This window comes from Peromyscus maniculatus, chromosome 1 (assembly GCF_049852395.1).
Source record: "Peromyscus maniculatus bairdii isolate BWxNUB_F1_BW_parent chromosome 1, HU_Pman_BW_mat_3.1, whole genome shotgun sequence".
NCBI classification, from domain to species: domain Eukaryota; kingdom Metazoa; phylum Chordata; class Mammalia; order Rodentia; family Cricetidae; genus Peromyscus; species Peromyscus maniculatus.
Genome location: NC_134852.1, coordinates 150,440,236 through 150,460,731, shown reverse-complemented (window position 1 = coordinate 150,460,731; position 20,496 = coordinate 150,440,236). Strand labels below are relative to the sequence as shown.

Here is a 20,496-nt window from a genome sequence, read left to right as displayed (position 1 = left end):
AGCCTGTTACATGCATGTACATCATATATGCAGTACATGTCATACTACATAATACCTCAAAACACCATGCATATGCATGTCTACTACACATGCACACATCAAGTGTATCCCAGGAGGCCTGGGAGGTTTGTTTCCTAATTGTTCTCCCAAGGCTATCTTGCTCAAAGAGAACTCTAAAAGTTATGTCAGGACTATGGAGGTGTCAATGGCCTTTCTGGCTCCAGGCCTTGGCACAGGACCAGCCATCAAGGTGAGGAGAACTGCAGGGAGCTTGAATTATCTAGACACAAGGCAAGGTTGGAGCTCAAGGCTGGGGCAGAGGGAAGCAGGTGAATGGTGCTGGAGCGGGAGGGGGAGGAAGGGATGAGGTTCCAGACCCAAGTCCCATGAACAGCCCTGTGACTCTGGGCACAGGTGAGTAGATTTGAGGATTCTTCCTGACACAGGGGCACACATTCAGCATTTAGTTCTCAGGCTGTCACCGAAGCGATGCTCACACTCAGGAGACAGAGACCACAGCAATACCACAGATAGCGCTCTGTGCCCATTATGGTGCATTTGGATTAGTGATTTGGATCCAGATGGTGCCCTGGAGGCCCCCGGAGATGATCATGTTTGAGTTGTTTTGTTTTTAACCCTGCAGCCTGCCCCAGGCTCTCCCACAGTGCTGTCTGGCCACACCCCATGACCCAGCACCAGACGGGGTCTCATGGGGACTGGGACAGACTGCTCTGGCTAGCAGATTGGCCTTGCCATAGATGGAAGCTAACACATGCCAGACTAAATTCTGACAAGTCTAAATAATTGCACAACCCATGTCAGACAGAGCTTGTCTTGCTTTTCTCCTCTTTGTTCTTAAAAATCTTGTGCCCCACCCAGGGTGAGAAGATCCTTCTGGGGCACCTGACACACCTGGAGTAGAGGTAGGCCATGAGTCCTAGTGGTGTGCCAGCCTGCAGGATGCGGGCCTTCTTCTGCCGTCCGCTGCATGGGTGCTTGTTGACGTTGTAGAAGATGAGAGAAGACGACTCGTCGAGGGGGCTGAAATCCAGCGTGTCACAGGGGGCTGCCGCTATGTTTACAATCACTGGCAGGGCACAGGGCTCCAGCCCCCAACGCTCTGCATACATGACCTGTAGGGAAAGAAAGTGAATTATGGCTGACCACTAGTTGGGTGTCTATGGGTCACTTTGCTACTGACTCAGGGGTGGCAGGGCTTCTCAGTACTTTGAGCCCTTACACGGGGCCTATGTGTGTGACCTAATGTGTCTTGAAGGAAACCTATTTGAGGGCCCACGCTCATCCAAGAGGGGGTAGGCAGGATGAAAGGCTACTTGCCTGGAGGTACTTCTTGACCAGGCCCAGGAACTGCACCTTGGACTTCATTTCTTCCAGCTGTCCTCGAAGTTTGGACAGCATGGTCCTTACCTCAGAGCCTGAGGGCAGAGCAGAGTCAGCACATGGTTTCCAGGAGCCACAGAGTAGCGTGTTTGTGGCAGGGAGCTGGTTGTCCAGTGTTACCTTTATTCCGTTTTTCCTTCTGTAAGAGTTTCTGGTAAAACTTGAGGGTCTTCCTGTAGTTTCTTTTCTCTATCATGAGCTGCTGCTCCAGCTCCTAAGAGGAAGTACAGCACGTGAAGCCAGAGCAACCGTGGGTTCAGGTACTACCTGTCCTCCATAGAAGATGCAGACACAGAAGGCACATTGGCCTGGTGAGCTGCCTGAGCGGCCACGGGAAGAACAAGTGTGTCTTAGGGCTGGTGGGCTTGGGTGTGTGGTTGCCATGTCCCTGTACCTCATGGAAATGAGCTGAGGCTCTGACGTCTGCTCCCTGTGTGAATCCACAGGCTGCAGGACCTCTAACCTCCATGTGCCTGAAGGCACTGTGGGGAGAGAGGAGAATCTACCCCAGGGCTGGATACCTTCCTCGAATGGTTCCCTTCGGGCTTTTAGCCTCTTTCTCTTTTCTCTGCTCTTTGAGACAGGGTCTCATTATGTCTCTTAGGCTGGTGTAGAACTCACTCTATATAGTCCACCAACACTTTGCACTCACAATCTTCCTTAGTGTCCCTGTGCTGGAATTACAGGTGTGTACCACATGCATGGCTAGTCCATAGCCTGCCTCTTTTCTTCCCTCCTTCCTCTCCTCCCTTCCTCCCTTTCTCCGTCCCCTTTCCTTCCTTTTTGAAAGTTTATTTTGGTTTACTCTTCCAGGGGATATGTCCATCACGGCAGGGAAGTTTTGCTGGTAAGGGTAGAATGTAACTGGTCACATTGCATCCACAGTCAGGAAGCAGACAGGGATGGTTGCTGTGTCTTTCTTTTTAAGTTAGGCTTTAAGAAGCCTGGCCGTGTAAATTTCTTTAATGTGCAGATGACCACCCCTCAATCTTGCTTCAGGAACCCACTAGCTGGATTGGCTGGGCCGTGTGACAGGGTTTACCTCAGCTTTTCCTGGCGGCTGCCAGGCTCTGGGCAGCCGTGGAAGGCACACAGCTTCAGCAAAATGTATATGCTTTGTGGTTTCACCATGAAGCCAGTAAGCTTAGGACCTCTGGGTCCTGCTCCAGCGCACTGCTGACAGAGTGTGAATCTACTTAGCCAGGGCTCTCACCCTTGCCTAGTGAATGGTGTGAATCCACAGAAAGAAACTGGAGAAAACTGGCTTGAACTACACAAGGTCTCCATTTAAGGCCCGTCCTTGATAAGGAAGCCAGCTAAATGCTTCTCTAGCTGTCCCAAACTGCTGGGACACTACTTTCAATGTCAGGTTCCAGAGAAGAATCTGGGCTCTGGCATCTTGGCTTCAAATCTGGTTTCTACTAGATGGACAGCCAGCTAGTTTCTTCTGTGGGCACGGATCAGAGCCAGATGCACTATGAGCTACCCACCCCGTGTACCTGGGCTCCCCACTTGGAGCCACTGGGTATCAAGGATGTCCAGATTAGTAAAACTAAGATGACAATGTCACTTTCTCAGTCATGTGGGCCACTGTTTGAATAATCAGTAGCTACCAGTGGCTGGTGGCTCCCCCATGGGCAGCACACATCTAGGACATCTGGTCGATGAAGGACTATGAAGATTCAGAGGGTGAGCTCCTGTTCCAAGTTGTAATCTGCTGTCTCTTGGTTTGTGGTCTGAGGTCTGAGACCCTGAGATCTGAGGGTCTCCACAGCTGTCCACTCATATACTGCTGTGATCCCCGTACCCTGCTAGGGATGGTTTGTGAGCACTGAGGCATTAGGGAACCAAGGGGAGGCTCGTATGGACTCACAGAAGTTGGTGTCAAGAACCTTGGATTGTAGTTTCGCTTTGACATTTGTTAGCATCACTTTGCTTGATATTGACAGCAATCAGGTTCTCTGAGGGCTGTTTTGAGTAATTTTTTTTTGTTTGTTTTTGTTTTTTGAGACAGGGTTTCTCTGTGTAGCTTTGCGCCTGTCCTGGAACTCGCTCTGTAGACCAGGCTGGCCTCGAACTCACAGAGATCCGCCTGGCTCTGCCTCCCGAGTGCTGGGATTAAAGGCGTGTGCCACCACGGCCTGGCTTAAGTAATTTTTAGAGAAATATACATGACCTAAAAATCACGCAACATACAGGATGCTGGAGAAGAAAATGAAAATGTTGGCCTCCCTGTGACACTGAGACCGTGATGGATGCACAGGCTGACCAGGTCACAAGATCTAAGTTAAGTAGTGAGGGTGATGTAAGCTCAGCTTCTGCCTATGACCAGATCTGACCCTGAATTTGCTACAAAATTTTAAAAAACTTTGGTTCCTTGTGTGTGGGGGTGGGGGGTGGGGAATTTAAGGAATAATTTAAGCAGGAGGGCTTCTGGGTTTAGTTGGAAATAGGCTGATGAATATTGATTGGATATACATATAAAACAACAATCAGAAGGAAGTGGAGTAACCAGAAATTGTAGACAAAAAGATGAAGATGAACTGAACCACAGCACTCCCCTAAATGTCGAAAAGCAAGGCCTGTTTGATCAGCAGTAGAAGCAAGGCCTAGAACCAGGCCAGGATGCTGGGGGGCAGGGCCTGCCTGTCTGAAATGTGGAGATGCCTGTATTCACATCGGTCATCCATATAACCATGCTCAGGCTACGGACACGCCCTCCCTCCTCCCAGCAACGGGCCCGCCTGCACATGCGGCACCTCCAGAGCCATCAGAGATCTTTTGTGTACCGTGCTGGCCAGCTGCTAACATCAGGATCCTTTCTCCCTACTGGCTAGGCCTTTCCTGGTGCTACCTGCCAGAGAAACCCTTGCTAGTCTGCCCTGACCCTAAGTCCAGCCTGAACTTGCTCAGGCATGCTGCCTCTGATGTTTTCTCTCACCGAGGGTCAAGACCCCATACGGAAGAGATTCTTGTACCTGTAACCATCTGCAGGAGACTTAACCCAACATTTATCGTACTCACAAAGACCAAATGACCCCTCCCGGAGTAGTGTCAGCTGGGAGCCACAGACACAGCTAATGGGAAAGAAAAGCCATTCTCTACTTCCCAGCTGTGGAAACATGTGTCCACAGTATAGAACCTCTAATGTAGGCTAGAGGGAGTCAGGCCACCAGAGGGATAGAGTAGACACAGCCTGGACAGGGTGTTCTCAGAGTCTTGTCATTGGGCCTAGGTGGCCTGGAAGCAAAAGCTTCCTTGCCCATGGTGCTCCTAAGGCCACAAATGCCCTCCCCACCAGCACTGGGTAAATTCCCTGGACTCACTGGACTCTGGGCTTCCAGTTCTGTGTGCCCATTGGCCTTCTGCCTCTCCAGATCCTTCACATAGTTGTAGACATCGGCTCCAAAGCAGTCAGCTTCATAGAAGGCACTGGACCAGCCAGGGCTGCAGTTCTGGAAATCGGCTGCCCCTGGAGACACAGCTGGACCACCGTCCTCAGACTTGGCCAGCCGGGCCACCATGTCGGAGGCATTGCTGGTTGGCTCCTGGCTTGGGCCTGGCTGCCCATCCACTTCAGCCTCTGGTTGTTGCTCTCGTGTGGCTTTTATTGACCTCTGAGACCGAAATCCAACCTCAAAGTTTCCCTGAGAGAGCGTGTCGGAGTCTATATCTGATAGTGCTGTGGGTGAGCAGGGCCCCCCGCTGCCCCGGGTTGTGGCCGCCTTCGCCTTGCCTTGAGAGAAAGATAACGGTTAGTGGGTAGCTCCCTCACTGCAACCTTCAACTGCAGAGGAAACCCAGACACCCTCATGAAGGACTCTGGCCACAACTATGTGCTAGGTGGAACCGGAAGGGGACCTGGGGAACACCGCAGTGCTTGTAGAGAAACAGGTTTAGCCAGGGCCAGCTCCCTCAGGTACTCACCCTGCTTCAAACTTCTCTGGACTTGGACTTTCTCCTTCCCCAGAACTGATCCCAACCAGACATGTTCCCTCTGGTCCTATCTGCTCTTCTGGATCATTTAAAAATCAAACCTAGTTCAGCCACACACATATATTTTGCATACAAACCTGTCAGGGTACTTGGAACTCTGGCAACTCCAGAAGCTCCTCTCGGTGCTAGCAGCCTTCTGGCTCCTTGGCCATGCAGGAGCAGGTAGACTTTGTGCCCAAGACACGATCACCTGCTCCTTGGTTTACTTAAATAGGGATGAAACCACCACCATGGTCTTATCACAGTCAGTAGACAGACCCAGGTGACCACAGCCTTGCACTTGTCCCTAGGGGACCCCAACATGGCTGGCTTGCCTTTCTTCCTCAGACTGATTATTGAGGTTTTTGTTTGTTTGTGGTTTTTTTTTTTTTTTTTTTTTTTTTTTGAGACAGGGTCTCTCTATGTAGTCCTAATTGTCCTGGACCTTGCTAGGTAGAGCAGGCTGGCCTTGAACTCATTGAGATCATCCTGCCTCTGCCTCCCAAGTGCTGGGTTAAAGGCATGTGCCCCTAGGCCCAGCTCTTTGAGTTTTAAGTTGATCTGGGTTTCTGGCTAACAATCTAGAAGGCCAGCTCTGGTATTTTAGTGGCTTCTACTGTCAGAGGAGAGGTGAAGAGCCAGGATCATGCTGGCTAAAGCAAGGATGGGAAACATCCCCCGACAGCCCAGGCCCCAAGGTCTGGGCTTCTTGGATGTTTCCCAGTACAGGGCTGTCCTTGGCAGTAGATGTGTTCCTGCAGCTGTCCAGGGGACCCTACTGAGAAGAGTTCTTGCCTGTCTGTCTTCCTGATGCAGGCCATGTCTCTTACCGAGTCCATGCAGTGAGGGCCTTTTGCTTGACACTGAGCATCTGCTGGGTGAGTGTTCTGGCTGGGATCCAGGCTCCTCAGAAGTGCTGATAATGAGAACAGCAGTCAGCCCCCATGGGAGTGAGGCCTGAGGCCTGTGCAGACAGGCCCCAGCATGGAAAGTCACCTGAGCATCCTGGAGTAGGATGGGACCCTGTCCTCCCCTGGTGTTGGAACCCCTGGGCACTGGCTCCATAGTACCCCACTTGAAAGAGGTTGGGTATGGTCCAGGGAGCCTTCTCAGAGCTGTGGAAATGCTAATGGGTTGGACTCAGGATAGGGAAACTGTGTTGGCCTGTGGTTATTTGTTTGTTTGTTTGTTTGTTTACTTTTTGAAACAGGGTCTCACTATATGACCCTGGCTGACCTGGAACTCAATATGTAAACTCCATTGGCTCCAAACTACGTCAATGCTCACGCCCCTGTCTTCCAAGTACTAGAATTACAAATGTACACCGCCGTGCCTGGCCACCTATTGCAATCTTACTGTTAAAAGGTAGGACTTCCAGTCACCAGTGGCTCCTTCCCTTCCTGCCCCTGTCCCCAACCATGAACACCAGCAACAATCACATGCAGCTCCAGAGAGTTGCTCTGGGCTGTTCTGGGGCAGCCAGAGTGAATGAAGGTGGCTGTAGGCACTGAGCCAACAGGGTTTGGTGGCTTGGTCTGCCCAGAACTCTGGAAGGTAAGGCTGGGTCCAGATACTGACCTTTCAGAGGGTGAGGCTGGCCCATTGACCACCTTGAAGAGGTTCTGCAGCAACTGCTCATCCCAGTACAGGTCACAGAACTTCTCAGATATGGCGCCACAGAAGGTGGCAAAGGTGAGGTCTTTCAAGGCATAAATATACTCCCCTGGTTTGCAAAGGATGGGTCAGGTTACACACAGGAAGCTTTCTGGTTCCCTTGCACTGGATCACTGGGAGGTGGTCTCAGGGCTTTGGGGTTGGAGGGGTACAGGCTCCGAGGCTCTCTTCCTACGTGATAGAAGCTGGAAGCTGCCCTTGTTGGTCCTGACTGACCTCAGCAGGACAGATGTGTGGACCCCTGGGTCCCCGTCATACTGATGCTCTCTGGACCAGGTCTGCCTCCCTCAACCTCCCCCTTGTCTCGGGCTTCCCGAGTGGCTTTCATACCCATGATCAGTGCCTCTAGCCCGTTGTCCAGGTAGCCATCGAAGGCAAACTCCTCCTGGATGAGACGCATGGCTTCCTGCAGTGAGGGGCTGGCTGTCATCTTAGGGGGTGATGAGGTATCCACACTGGGTGGACAGAGCTTGCGGTCTGCTGGCCGAGGCTTCTCAGGATGGCCATCGGGGCCCCGAGGGCTGCCGGAACTGACTGCAGCCTTGCCTCTGGGTGGTTTACAAGGCTGTTGAGGGCCTTGGCTGGCTGAGGAGGACCCTGAGGGCAGAGTGGCTCCTAGTGGACCCTGACCATCTGGCCTGTGCTCAGGGGGCAGGGAAGAGGCAGGAGAGCTGGGTGTCCCCGATGTCCCTTTTTGCTGGGTGGCCAGAGAAGGGCCATGTGGGCAGGAGCACTCCTTGGCTGAGCTGTGGGGCACTGAGTCACCAGCAGGGTCTGGAGTTGCTCCCTGCAGCCCGAGAGCAGGTGGCAGCTGGTCAGCTGTTGTCAGGTCAGTGTCCTCATCACGCTCCTGGGAAGCCTGCTTTCTTGTCCCCTCACTGTCCAGCTGACCATGTCCAACTTTGGGCTTCTCATCTGGCTCTGAGGACAAGGCAAACTGGTCTCTGTGGAGAGAGATGAGAACTCAGGAGGGACCACCTATACCTGGGACCACTGCTAGCAGGAAGTGGGGACACTCACCTGGCGACACCCGTGTCCTGAGCCAGGACTATGGGCTTAAAGTGAGTGGCCTCAGAGGTGAAGGCTGCTGGCAGCTCACGGGCTTCTTTGCAGCACGGGGGTAGACTAGGCACAGGCCCTGGGACAGCGACAAGCTTGGTATCACTGCTGACCTGTAGGGAGCCTAGGGACAGCAGGTAGTTGGGGGACAGGAGAAGGAGCAGTGTGTGTGTGTGTGTGTGTGTGTGTGTGTGTGTGTGTGTGTGTGGTGGGGGGAATCAGCAGATACCTTTGAGTGACCCTACAGCCGGGTACCACAGATGTGGCTGTCCTATGTTAGGCTTAGCCCTGGAGCCCTGTGTGTAACAGTGCCTGGGAAGAGCTATAGTGAGGAGACAGGGCCATAGCCAGGAGGCTGTGATGCTGCTAAGGTGGGGTCTCTTATCCACTGGCTTACAGATGATGATGTGGACTGCGGGAGGAAGGTTGGGGCTAGCTGCACAGAGAACATCTGCAGGTGACGGAGTCTTCAGTGAGGGAAGATAAGGCTTAGGCCAAGGGCAGGCAGCATGCTTTGACCTGATCTTCCTGCCTTATGGGTGAAATGTGTTGCAAGTGTCCACTCGGGGCAGGACTATGAAGGAGGACTGGGGTCAGCTGTGGCTAAAGGATACAGGGGCCAATGAGCGGGAAGGCTTGGGCAGGCCCACCTGGACTACTCTCAGGAGCAGGCTCCATGGGAGGTTTCAGTTCAACCACTGAGAAGGCATTTTGGAGACCGATGGTCTCTTCCTCTGGGTGAACCTGGGGTGGAAGGTCATAAATGGTCAGTTGGGGCCAGCTGGGGCTGAGGAGGTATAGTTTGGATATGTGCTTTACAGGCACCAGACACGGTCTCCTGGCTAGTTCAGGGAGGTTTCTGTGGCTTGGGGGAGCTGGCACAGGCAGAGGCAGAGCCACGGAGGCCCTTGCAGTGAAGCTGTGGTGGGTTTCTAGGTACCGTGAAGATGGTGAACCAACCCCCAAAGCCTGCTGGAGAGCCCAGTGTTCCTGCCACTGCTACCTGTAGTCCTCAGGATGGGACCCCTTCTGGATCTCCCTCCCAGTTAGGGGCTTACAGGTCCCTATGTAAAGGTTGTAGGGGGACCATAGAGGGGACAGTCTTCCTGATAAAGTGCCTGCACTGTGCAGGGAACAGGTCTGCTGGGAAGGCTGCTGGCTGGTCACTGCCTCTTCCCTGGATTCCCTCTAAGTCTACAAGGCAGCTGGAGACAAGCAGGGAGGTCCCTGTGAGTGCAAGTGAGGGCATGAAGGAGTCCTTTGTGAGGTTTGGGAAGCATTGTCTTGCCTTGCAGGTGGAGGCCCGCAGGTGGGCTAGAATCTTGCTGCTGTCCATGCCTCGCTGAAGGAGGTAGCTGCTGCACACCTGAAATGAAGAAGACATCTCTCCAGGCTAGTCCAGCAGGGCAGGCCTTGGCTCTGTGGCACCTGCCCCATTTCTCCTGATTCTGTAGGGAACATTTGTGACTGAGACCTTCAGTGCTTTTCTGCGTAATCCTAGTCCTGGGCAGCCTGGTGTCCAGATTTCCTGTCATAGCTGTGAATAAAACTGAAGACCTGGAGTCTCAGATAACAGGGACTCTGGGGGTGCCATGGGCTGCCTGATACTGGGGAGTTGAGTGGCAGGCACTGGGAAAGAGGGTGGGATGACAGAGTCACAGCAGGGCTGGATCAGGATCACGTACAAGATGTGGCAATCCTTAGCATGCTGCCTGTACAGGTGAGAGGCAGTCTGTCGACAATGGTGGTTATCAGCGTCAGCATCCCAGGCCGTGGCCATGAACTCCCTACTGGCCCCCACCCTAACCCTTGAGACTGTGAAAAGGCCTGATCATAGCAGTTACCTTGATGGCCTCGGCTGCAGATGGCCGTTCCGAGGCATGGCGTCTGGCCATAGCCAGAAGGAGTGTCTTGAGCCTTCGTGGCAGGGCCAGTTTATGGTCTCGGGGTACACTGAACTTGGCTGCTGTCCACAGAACTGCAGCCACACAGTATACAGAGGCCTGGATGATGGAGGGACAGAGGAGAAAGAGGTAGTAACCGTGGGGCTGGAGAGATCACCAGGCCTGGCTGTCCCCACCCCAGGACACAGTCCCTCAGATCAGTAGCCTGCTCCATCAGTGCCTGGGGCCCCTCCTTGGCTAGTTACCTGGAGGCCAGGGTTACAGCCCGGGAGATCTACATGTTTAACAGAACCAGGCTTCCCCCGCCCCCATTCTGTTTGGGTTTTAGACATTGCAAAAGACCCCAGTAGGACTTGCAGTCTCCTTCCTCATGAGGACAAAAACTCAATAGTTCGGAGGACCAGTTGCTTATCTATCACTTAGAAACTGCCCAGCTGGGACTCCTTCCCAATTAACAGTGTGTTGCCGAATGCTTAACAGTTCCAGAGCAGTCACTCACTCTGTCTCTGATAGAAGGGTGCACAGCACAGGGTTTAAGACGTTCTCTCTGTTAGGTCAATGGCTCATACTGGATGCTCTCCTTAGTTTTTACTCTCCTGAATCATCTGTAGCAGCCTTTGGCAAACGCATGCTCCTCATGTGCCTGGGATATTTTCTTTGCTCTTTTCTTTTTTGTTTTGAGTCAGGGTTTCTCTGTGTAGCCCTGGCTTTACTGGAACTCTCTCTGTAGACCAGGTTGGCCTTGAACTCAGAGTCCTTATCTCTGCCTCCTGAGTGCTGGGATTAAAGGCGTATACCACTCCAGCCCTTTTCTTGATAAGTAACATCAGAGCGAAGCATAATAGTGGATAGTGACATACACCTTTAATCCTAGCACTTTGGAGGCTGAGGCAGGTAGATTTCAGAGAGTTGAAGACCAGCCTGGGCTACCCAATTTCAAAACAATCAGATAAAACTAAAACTCTTGAGTGGAGGAAGATTATTTTTTTCTAGCTCCTAGGCCACACAGTGCAGTAAGTTTTGCTGACCGATTAGCCGTTTTTATCATTGCTGTGATCAACACCTGAGAAAAACAAGATAAAGGGACATTATACATGTCTGACGTCACCAACATCCCAGCGTTTCCTCTGCAGTTCAGGCTTTACTCTCACAGCTTTAAGCGTCATCCCATCGTCGGGGACCTGCCTGACTTTGTTTGCCTTGCTTTCCCTTGAGCCTCCAGGGCCCTTGTAACTGCGCTCTCTGCAGGGTGGGGGTTGGAGGGAACCAGCATTCTGTGGATGACGCCAGCCGTGCTGTCCGCTGGAGCAGTAGCCGAACTCACTTGGACCATGCGAATCTGGAAGGTTGAAGGTATTCCACGAAAGGAATACCAGGGAAACACTTTGTCCTTACAGGAGAGGTCTTACAAAAGCCTTTACAATTGGTCTGATGGGAGGAGTCCCGCCATTCCTGAGACTTCCTCCAGGCATGTTCCCCATTGTCCCAGCTCCATGTGTTAGTCTTCTTTTTAATGGTTGTAATTTGTTCGGCAATCTCTTTCTTTGGCCCCATCTTTCCAGATGCTTCTTCTACTAGGGGCAAACTGCAAATGTCTCAAACCTTTCCTCTGTGCTTTTTGATCCCAATTCTCACTATAAATTCTAGCTAAAATCAGTCAGCAAGAGTCATTGCCACAATCTAAGCTAGTGGTGTCTTGAAATTTCCCCCACAAAAGTAATTAGTCCGTTACTTTTCAATTCACTCTCTTGCCGAAGTGATTTGTCAGAATGGAACTCAAGTGGCTTCCAGTCCAATCCCCAGAAAAGCCTTCTTCCCACTTGAAACCGTATGCACCCAGCCTTTTCTGTTGCATTTCATCAGCATTTTCAATTAACTTCCTTCTCCCCGCCACCTCCCCCTTCCTTCTCTCTCTCTCTCTCTCTCTCTCTCTCTCTCTCTCTCTCTCTCTCTCTTTTTTTGCTTTTTCCACATGGGGTTTCTCTGTGTAGCTCCGGCTGTCCTGGAACTCCCTCTGTAGACCAGGCTGGACTCGAACTCAGAGATCCACTTGCCTCTGCCTCCAGAATGCTGGGATAAAAGGTACAGCACCTCTGTCCTGCTAGTGTGTGGAGCTTTCACCAGAATTACCCTTTGAGCTCTGCTTACAGCTTTCTAGGGCTTCTCTAGTCTGCTTCATTCAGTGTTTCCATATGCCCACAAACCATTCCCAAGCCTTTAGAACCACTTTCCCAGGCAGTCAGAGCAACGCCCCTCGCATTCTCTGTTAACATATCAGTGTTATGTTAACTTTCAAAACTTTATGTGAATGGATTTTGTTGTTTTTGCCTGTGCACCATGAGAGTGCAGGGCCCCCAGAGGCCAGAAGATGTCAGATCTCCTGGGACTAGAGTTACAGATGGCTGTAACTGCCACGTGGGTGCTGGGAATTGAACCTAGGGTGCTAGAAGAGTAGCCGGTGCTCTTAACCTGAGTCATCTCTCCAGCCTGCACCAGTTTTTTGTTTGTTTGTTTTGTTTTTTAAAGTTACTATGATAAAATAAGTACTTGGCATACACAACTTAAAGGAGGTGTTTATTTAAGCTCACGGCTGCAGAGGTGTTAGTCCGCCATGGCTGAGGTGGTAATGTGGGGCAAAACAGTCGTATTATAGTGGCCAGGAAAAAGTATGGATAGCACTGAGGACCTGCCTCCAGTGACTTACTTCCTCCGGCTAGCCTCCACCCCTGACTTACTTCCTCCAGCCAGACTCCATCCCTGCCCCCAGCCAGACTCCACCCCTGACTTACTTCCTCTAGCCAGACTCCACCCCTGACTTACTTCCCCCAGCCAGACTCCACCCCTGACTTACTGCCTCTAGCCAGACTCCACCCCTGAAAGTTTCAAGGACCTCTCCAAACAGCACCACTTGGGACAAGTGTTTTAACACACCAGTTTGTGGGAGACATTTCACATTCAAACCATAATAGTCTGGCTGATAAACCAAACAGTAGTTGAGCCACAGTGTATGACATTTATAATTCTCACAATTCAAATACTCTTACACAGCCAACCTCTAGCTTCCATGGGCTCACTAATGAATAGCTGGGATATTCCAGACACTCGGGTTACAGACAGCCCAAGAGCAAACTCCACAGCCAACTGATACCAGGCCATTGGGAAACTGCCAGTTCAGTGTTTACAAAAGTTAAAAAATTAAGCCTTTTTTGACATTTAAAATATTTATTTTTAATTTGATGTGTATGAGTGTTTTGCCTGTATGTATGTATGTATGTATGTATGTATGTATTTATGTATGTATACCACATGAATGTCTAATGCCTCCTAAGGCCAGAAGAGAGCACTGGATTCCCTGGAATTGGAGTTACAGGTGGTTGTGAGCTGCCATTTGAATGCTGGGAATTGAGTCTGGGTCTTTTGCAAGGGCTGCTAGTGCTCTGGACTGCTGAGCCATTTCTCCATCCCTATAATTACCTTTGAATGTTTATCTTGTATCCCATGACCTTGCAAAACTCACTTCTAAGTTTTAGGAGGGTTTTTTGTTTTAATAGTAGATTCCTTAGGATTCTACATAAACAGTGCCGTCTACAGTCTTATTTCTTCAGCTATCATTTTTGTGCTTTTATTTTAATATTTTGTGTGTGTGTGTGTGTGTGTGTGTGTGTGTGTGTGTGTGTGTGAAGGTGTGTTTGCCCACATAAATGCAGTGCTTGATGAAGCCAGAAGAGGTAATCAAATGCCCTGGAACTGGAGTTAAAGGACAAGCCACTTCTGGGGCTGCTGGGAATAGAACTCTGATATGCTCTCTGCAAGAGCAGCACACTCTCTGAACCACTGAGCCATCTCATCAACCCAGTCTTTATACTTATAAACAAACAAAAACCCACTTTATTATTATTGTGTGTGTTGATGGTGTGTGTGGATGAGTGCCTGCCACAGTGTGTGGATGGAAATCAGAGGAGAACTCTGCTGTCAGTTTTCTCCAGAGTCCCTGAGTTCTGGGGCTTGACATGGCACTGTTAGGCTTGTTCAGCAAGTGCTGAACCATCTTGCCAGCCCAGTCTTTATGCTGCTTAGAAGTACAGCACGAGCCCAGCAGTGGTGGCACACACCTTTAATCCCAGCACTCAGGAGGCAGAGGCAGGTGGATCTCTGTGAGTTCGAGGCTGCCTAGTCTACAGAGCGAGTTCCAGGACAGGCACCAAAGTTACACTGAGAAACCCTGTCTTATAAAACCTAAACAAAGAAGTACAGCACGATTACTACCTATGATACATTTTTAGTTCTTTTTTTTTTTTTTTTTTTCCTGAGAGCATCTTGATACAAAGGTCTTTTGAGCTGGGTGGTGGTGGTGCATGCGTTTAATCCCAGCACTCAGGAGGCAGAGGCAGGTGGATCTCTGTGAGTTCAAGGCCAGCCTGGTCTACAGAGCGAGTTCCAGGACAGGCACCAAAAACAAAAACAAAAAACAAAACAAAACAAAAAAAAGGTCTTTTGCAAAACAGAAGACTCCAGGTGAAAGGTCATCCGGAAAGAACTGGAAAGAACTCACTGCCATTTGAACTGTTTCCCCTGCACATAGATAAACTGTTTCTCTTTTCTCTTTTGATTTCAGCTTTCAGAGGTTTTACTATAACTTGGCGTTTGGTTTCTTCAAGTTTATCTCCTTTTTCTTTCCCGTTTCTTGAATGTGTAGGCTTACGTGTTTTGCCATAATTGGATGTTTTTCATTCATTACAAGATTACTCTTCTGCCTCACCCACCGCTTTCTTTCCTTCCAGAATTCTGATGACACGAATGCTTGATTTTCTAGGGCAAGCTCTTCAGGCATGTTCAATTTTTTTTGGTCTCAATTCTTTTTCTTGTCCAAATGTCTATGGTTCTAGCTCCCCCGCAGCTGTCGTGGGTGGATCCTCAGCATCAGCAGTCAAGGCCAACGCACCTCTGTAGCTCTGGTCTCAGCTGTCCAGAGGGCCCCTTGTGCATTGCATAAGCAGAAGGCACAGGCACGCAGGGCGTCTCTTTCCGGGCCCTCTGGCTAGAAAGCCTGGTCTCGGGAAGGCTCCGTTTGCCTCTGCGGAGTTTCCCAGGGCCTATTTCTCTAGTAGCAGGGTCCAGCAAGTGAGGTTGAAAAACCACTGTGCTTGTTCTGTCCTCTCTGGTACCACCCTGCTCCCACACTGCTTCCCCAAAACCTTTCCGCCCTGCCCCCTCAAGGCTCCGCCCTCTACATTGTCCTTCCCCGCGTCCCCTCAAGAGACCTGGTCCCTGCCCGGCTGAGTACCAGCTGAGCCAAAGCCAGGAGAATCAGCTAATCAGGTCTCCAGGGTGGCGGTTTGCACCAGGTTCTGAGCGTAATTTAGTTAATTTCATTTAAAGTTTATAAGAGCCTATTAGCCTGTTAGTGGCAGCGGGGTCTAGGCCCTAGGGATAGGAGTGTGTCCGCCCAGGGTCCCAAGGCATTCTCAGAGGACTGCAGTGAACGTCGCCACAGCAGCCCCACACATGAGGTGGGTGCCGCGTTTGGGCCATCTGGTGCCGCGACCAACTGAGCAAAGGGCGCGGATGGTGCGAGAGGTGATTCGCTTACCTTCTCAGTCACCAATTTCTCTTCAGACACCTCGGGAGCCAGGAAGAGTGAGTTGTAGGAGCCTAGAAGAGCAACCACAGTTTGGTTTTCCTTCCCACCTTGGCAGGCAGCTCTAGTCCTCTGCCCCCGAGAATGACCCGTGTGTACCATTGGCAGGGGGTGGTCCGAAGAACACAGTCCCGTCCTCAGCCACCAGCACGTTGTCCAGGCACAGGCGGGCTGCAACAGAGCAGATCTAGGATGCAATTGCATGTGGGCAGCTCCCTCGCCAGCATCAGGGGACTCAGGGGCACACAGAGCTCCCAGAGAGACCTGCCAAGAGTGGACAGGCACTGGAGGGCCTTCCATCCTAATAGGCTTCCTGAGAACACTGTTGGGGCATATCATCCTTAACAAATTAAGAATAAACAGGAGGATGACTGGGGACACGGTCCACACTGCTCTGCCCCTGGGAATGGCTGGGTGAAGGAGGTTGGGCTCTTCAAATTCTTTAGACTCATGGTTTAACAGCATATTATCTCTGGACAGTATTTCTCTGAGGGTGGCAGCCTGGTCCCCTCAGATGCTACCTCCATTACTGCCCACGGCATCTTGAGAGCACAGAGGAACTGTCCTTTTGTATATTTAGCAGGGTTGAACATGCAGGGTCACAAACTAGTGTAACATCCTGAGCCCTTCCCTCACTCCTGGGGGAGGGGGTTATTGGCTTTAGAACCACATTTTAGGCAGTTGTCTCCACGGTCCCCTTTTGTGCTAACAGGTGCTTCCCCTGGGGTGTGTTGCTGGATCAAACTGAGACACTGCCTCTAGCTCACAGCACTGATTTTGCGATTCCCCTCTCTCCCTCCCCAGCCTTTGGGCCCAGGGCTCAGGCAGAGCAGGGTGACTCATCACCTGGGTGCTCCGTATGTGTCTGCAGAGTGCTAAGGCAGGAGAGGCACAGGGCCCACAGCTCGTACTCCCTGAAGGGCCGGCCTAGTTTAGACAGAAGGTCCTGCAGGGAGAGGCTCTGTGGAAGAGACGGTCACGTAAGAACACTCAGTCCACTTGGTGCCACGGAAGGGTTTCCACGGAGGGTGACAGGTGAACAGTGATTCAGTGTCCACATGCAGCATCCCCTATGCAAGGAACTGGAGAAGTTCTCCAAATTCAAAACAAGTGTGGGTGAGTGCCAGGAGAAACTGGAGCCTTCACCCATGGAATAGTTCAGCTGCCATGGGAAAAGATGGCAGTTCCTTAGCAAAAGTACAGGGAATCACTCTAAGGTCCAGCAATTCCACTTTGGGCTTATCCCTAAGACCTGAAAGGAAACTGGAGTGGACATTTGTCTACCCAGGTTCAAGGCAGCACCATTCACCAGATCCAAAAAGGGGAAAGCAGCTCAAATATCCACGGATGGATGAATGGATGAAGAAATGTGGTCCAGGAGAGGTGGCTCAGTGGTTAAGATCACTTGATGCTCTTGTAGAGGACCTTTCCATTTCCAGCACCTACACAGTAGCTCATAGTCATACATGCAGGCAAAATGTCCATACACATCAATTACAATAAAGGTTAGGAAGAAAGAAAGAAAGAAAGAAAGAAAGAAAGAAAGAAAGAAAGAAAGAAAGAAAGAAAGAAAGAAAGAAAGAAAGAAAAGAAAAGTGAGAAAAGAAAGAGAGAAAGAAAGGAGAGCCACGTGGTGGTGGTGCATGCCTTTAATCCCCGCACTCGGGAGGCAGAGGCAGGCGGATCTATGTGAGTCTGAGGCCAGCCTGGGCTGCAGAGTGAGTTCCAGGACAGGTACAAAGCTACACAGAGAAACCCTGTCTGAAAAACCAAAGGGGGGAAAAAAGAAAGAAGAAATGTGGTCCATTCATGGGATAGAATATTATAGTATTGCTCAAGATTTAAAAGGAAGAGTTTTACTTCCGTGTGTGTGTGTGTGTGTGTGTGTGTGTGTGTTAAAATACATAGCATAAAACTTAATGTTTTAACTATTTTTAAGGTCTTGTATAATATTAAAGGGACCAGCCTTAACATTATACATCCCAGGGGCTCAGGAGAGAGAATTACGAACAGCGAGGACTATTTTTGGGAAATAGAATCTCAGCACACAGAGCTCTATAGTCCACTTGCTTTAATTCCTCTGGCATAACATCCTATTTACACAGCTTCAGTTCTGTTCTCATGCCTAGCTCCTTTCTTGCCTGATTTCTCTCTGTATTTATCTACTGCTCCCTCTAAGTTCTATCTTAATTCTCTGGTCTTAATTCTGCCTCATCTAGGTCCTTTTCATCTTGTTCTTACTCAGCTAGTACATCCCCATCTGACTCTTCCTCATCTTCCATCTCATCCACAGGTTCTCTCTGGTCAAAATCCTCCTTATTCCTTTCGTTCTTGGTCTCTACATTCCTCCCAAGTCTCCCAGGAGTCCAGTTATAAACCCAAACAATAGCAATCAATCCTCTGGTCAAGCAAGGTCACCAGGCTTGAATTCTATGGGGTCATAAAGGCAGGTAAGAATTTTCCTCAGGCAGTGACCACCAGGTTCCCAGTGTCAATAGAGAGGGGTGATAAGAATCACATAGAAGGGCAGTAATTGTTAATTATCATTTGCAACCCAAAAGGGAAGTGACTAATGAATTAACTAAAGGCTAAATTTGGATAATATCTAAGAAGAGGGATCTTATGTGCTCAACTATAATCTTAAATGTGATTGGTAGAACATGTTAAGAATCTATAAGTTGCTAGGTCAATGGGAGAAAATAAAACTGTCTTCTTTTTTCCTGTGGCTCCTATCTGTCCAAGCTATCTGCCGCTTTTTGGCAGGGTGGGGGGGAAGGTGTGCTCGGTTGCTAGGCAACCCATGTACAGCTAGATGCCTCTGGTGATAGTTAAAGGGAGATCTGGAACTAGAGGAAAGATTTGGGGTAGGAGGAAGTTAAGCTTAATTGGCACATCCGCCAGGTCTTCTCAAACAGGTAGTCTGGATGCTTAAGTCTCTTCTTAGAGAGTAGAGAGGTGTCTCTGATAAGGTACTTTCCTCCATCTGGGGATGGACCTGGCCGGATGCTGCCAATGACGATAATTACAGGGAGGCTTGAACTGGGCTTCTGGCTGAACATAGCGGTCAGCGCACAAGGTTATCTAAATATTCCTTTAGTAGAGGGGAAATGGTGCCCAATAAATGGTGGAAAAGCTACAATAGCACACAAGAAACTCATTGCAGGAAACGGCTGATAATCAAAAGCCAATATCACCAAGGTTCTTTGAGCCTTAGCTTGACCTCTGGAAGGCCCTTGGCTTCTTCCAGGTATTAGCTTTGTCATATCAGCTGAGATCCTGCTTTGTATATTTTTGCGGCTTGCAGCACTAAGGGCACAGCCCAGAGCAATAGAACGTTCAGGAGCTGGGTGTGGTGGCGCATGTAATCCAGCATTTGAGAAGTAGAGGCAGCGGGACCAAGAACCCAAGCTCATTCTTGGCTCCATGGTGAGTTCCAGGACCATTTGGGTACCATAAGACAAGAAGAAAAAAGAGGAGGAGGAGGAAGGAAGGAGGAGGAGGAAATGCTGCAGTTTGAGTATTGAGGGATTTTGAGGACATTATGGGGAATGAAACAAGCTTGACAACAGAACAGAAGCGTTTGATTTCACACATGAGGTTGTATGTGTAAAGTATAGAAAGTGGTGAGGCTGTGGAGAGGGATGGAGGGGAGTCAGTGTTTGCTGAAGGCAGAGCTCAGGTGTAGAAAATGGAAAACCTCGAGAGCAGTGGTTCTCGACCCTCCTAATGCTGCGAGCCTTTCATGAAGTTTCTCAGGTTGTGGTGACCCCCAACCATAAAATTATTTTACTTGTTACTTCATAACTGTAATTTTGCTACTGTTATGAATCGTAATGTAAATATCTGTGTTTTCTGATTGTCTTAGGTAACCCCTGTGAAAGGGTCATTTGACTCCCCCAAGGGGTCATGACACACAGGTTGAGAAAGGCTGCTCTGGAGATAGTGAGATGTGAGTGTCCCTAATACACTGGGCCATGCACTTAGAGGTGGTTAAGATGGTAGAATTTGTGATTACGTGTATTTTTAACACATCTTCAAGTGAAAAGAACTAATGGAGCCACAAGACAGCTCCTGCCTGTGGAGACCACCTGAAGGTCTGGGAGCAAGGTCACCATAGAAGTACACACGTTGCCTTCACCTGAGATGCTATCCACTGGCTCTTTGCACAGGAAGGGTTGATATATTAGACAGTTCAGTCTTGTGGCTCTCTGCTTACCAGCTCATTTGTTCTGCTCTTGATGGTGCCCTATATCCTGGGGAACAAGCCTTGAAACTAAGGTGAGGGCTCCCAGCTCTGGGCCATCCCTATGTAGGAGTCTGAGATTTGGAGGGTCCTGGGCATACTCTCTCTGAGGCAGGCTGACCAGATGGCTAAGGTGAAAGCCAGGCTGACTGCTCTGCTCTGTTCTGTTGCAAGCCAGAGACTTCAACTCTTCCCCTTAGCAGTGCTACCACAGGCTCCCCAGCCACCCAAGTCTCTGTTTATCCATCCAGAAGATGTTGTAAGGTGGCTGTACCCTGTGGAGAAATTCTGAGACGGTGGCTGAGTATATGGGAGTATCAGAGGCCCAGACAACATAGATCATCTCCATTACCATGCCTACCCCAGACATCTCTTTAAGTGACCACACTTGCCAGGGGGAATTCTTCAAGCTCTCATCAGGGCACAAATGATAATGTAGACCACTGAATTACCTCCCTTACACTCTGTCCAGGGCAACAAAGCCTGGTGGGAAATAGGGCTGATGGTTCTTGATAGACAAATGTGTACTGGGCCACTGGCTCAAGTGTCCTCACTCTGAGAAACACACGGGGACACAGAGCTTTGGGGAACCCACTGAACAG

The 20,496-nt window shown here is 50.1% G+C and overlaps 1 protein-coding gene across 3 annotated transcripts in view; it reads right to left on the bottom strand.

Moving 5' to 3' along the window:
- The window catches only part of Kndc1 (kinase non-catalytic C-lobe domain containing 1), a 49,363-nt gene that overhangs the window by 12,774 nt on the left and 16,093 nt on the right, over positions 1–20,496 (bottom strand). For 2 of the 3 annotated variants that reach the window (XM_006987587.4, XM_042285529.2), the window contains 14 exons: positions 16,498–16,612; positions 15,751–15,822; positions 15,604–15,665; positions 9,954–10,112; positions 9,398–9,475; positions 8,760–8,853; positions 8,071–8,233; positions 7,381–7,994; positions 6,955–7,099; positions 6,207–6,292; positions 4,728–5,137; positions 1,522–1,615; positions 1,339–1,436; positions 913–1,133 (listed from right to left, as the gene is read on the bottom strand). In XM_006987587.4, coding sequence (XP_006987649.2) covers positions 913–1,133; positions 1,339–1,436; positions 1,522–1,615; positions 4,728–5,137; positions 6,207–6,292; positions 6,955–7,099; positions 7,381–7,994; positions 8,071–8,233; positions 8,760–8,853; positions 9,398–9,475; positions 9,954–10,112; positions 15,604–15,665; positions 15,751–15,822; positions 16,498–16,612 — 2,411 coding nt within the window. The remainder of the gene's footprint in view (positions 1–912; positions 1,134–1,338; positions 1,437–1,521; positions 1,616–4,727; positions 5,138–6,206; positions 6,293–6,954; positions 7,100–7,380; positions 7,995–8,070; positions 8,234–8,759; positions 8,854–9,397; positions 9,476–9,953; positions 10,113–15,603; positions 15,666–15,750; positions 15,823–16,497; positions 16,613–20,496) is intronic. The other variant, XM_076554699.1, reaches the window with a different exon arrangement.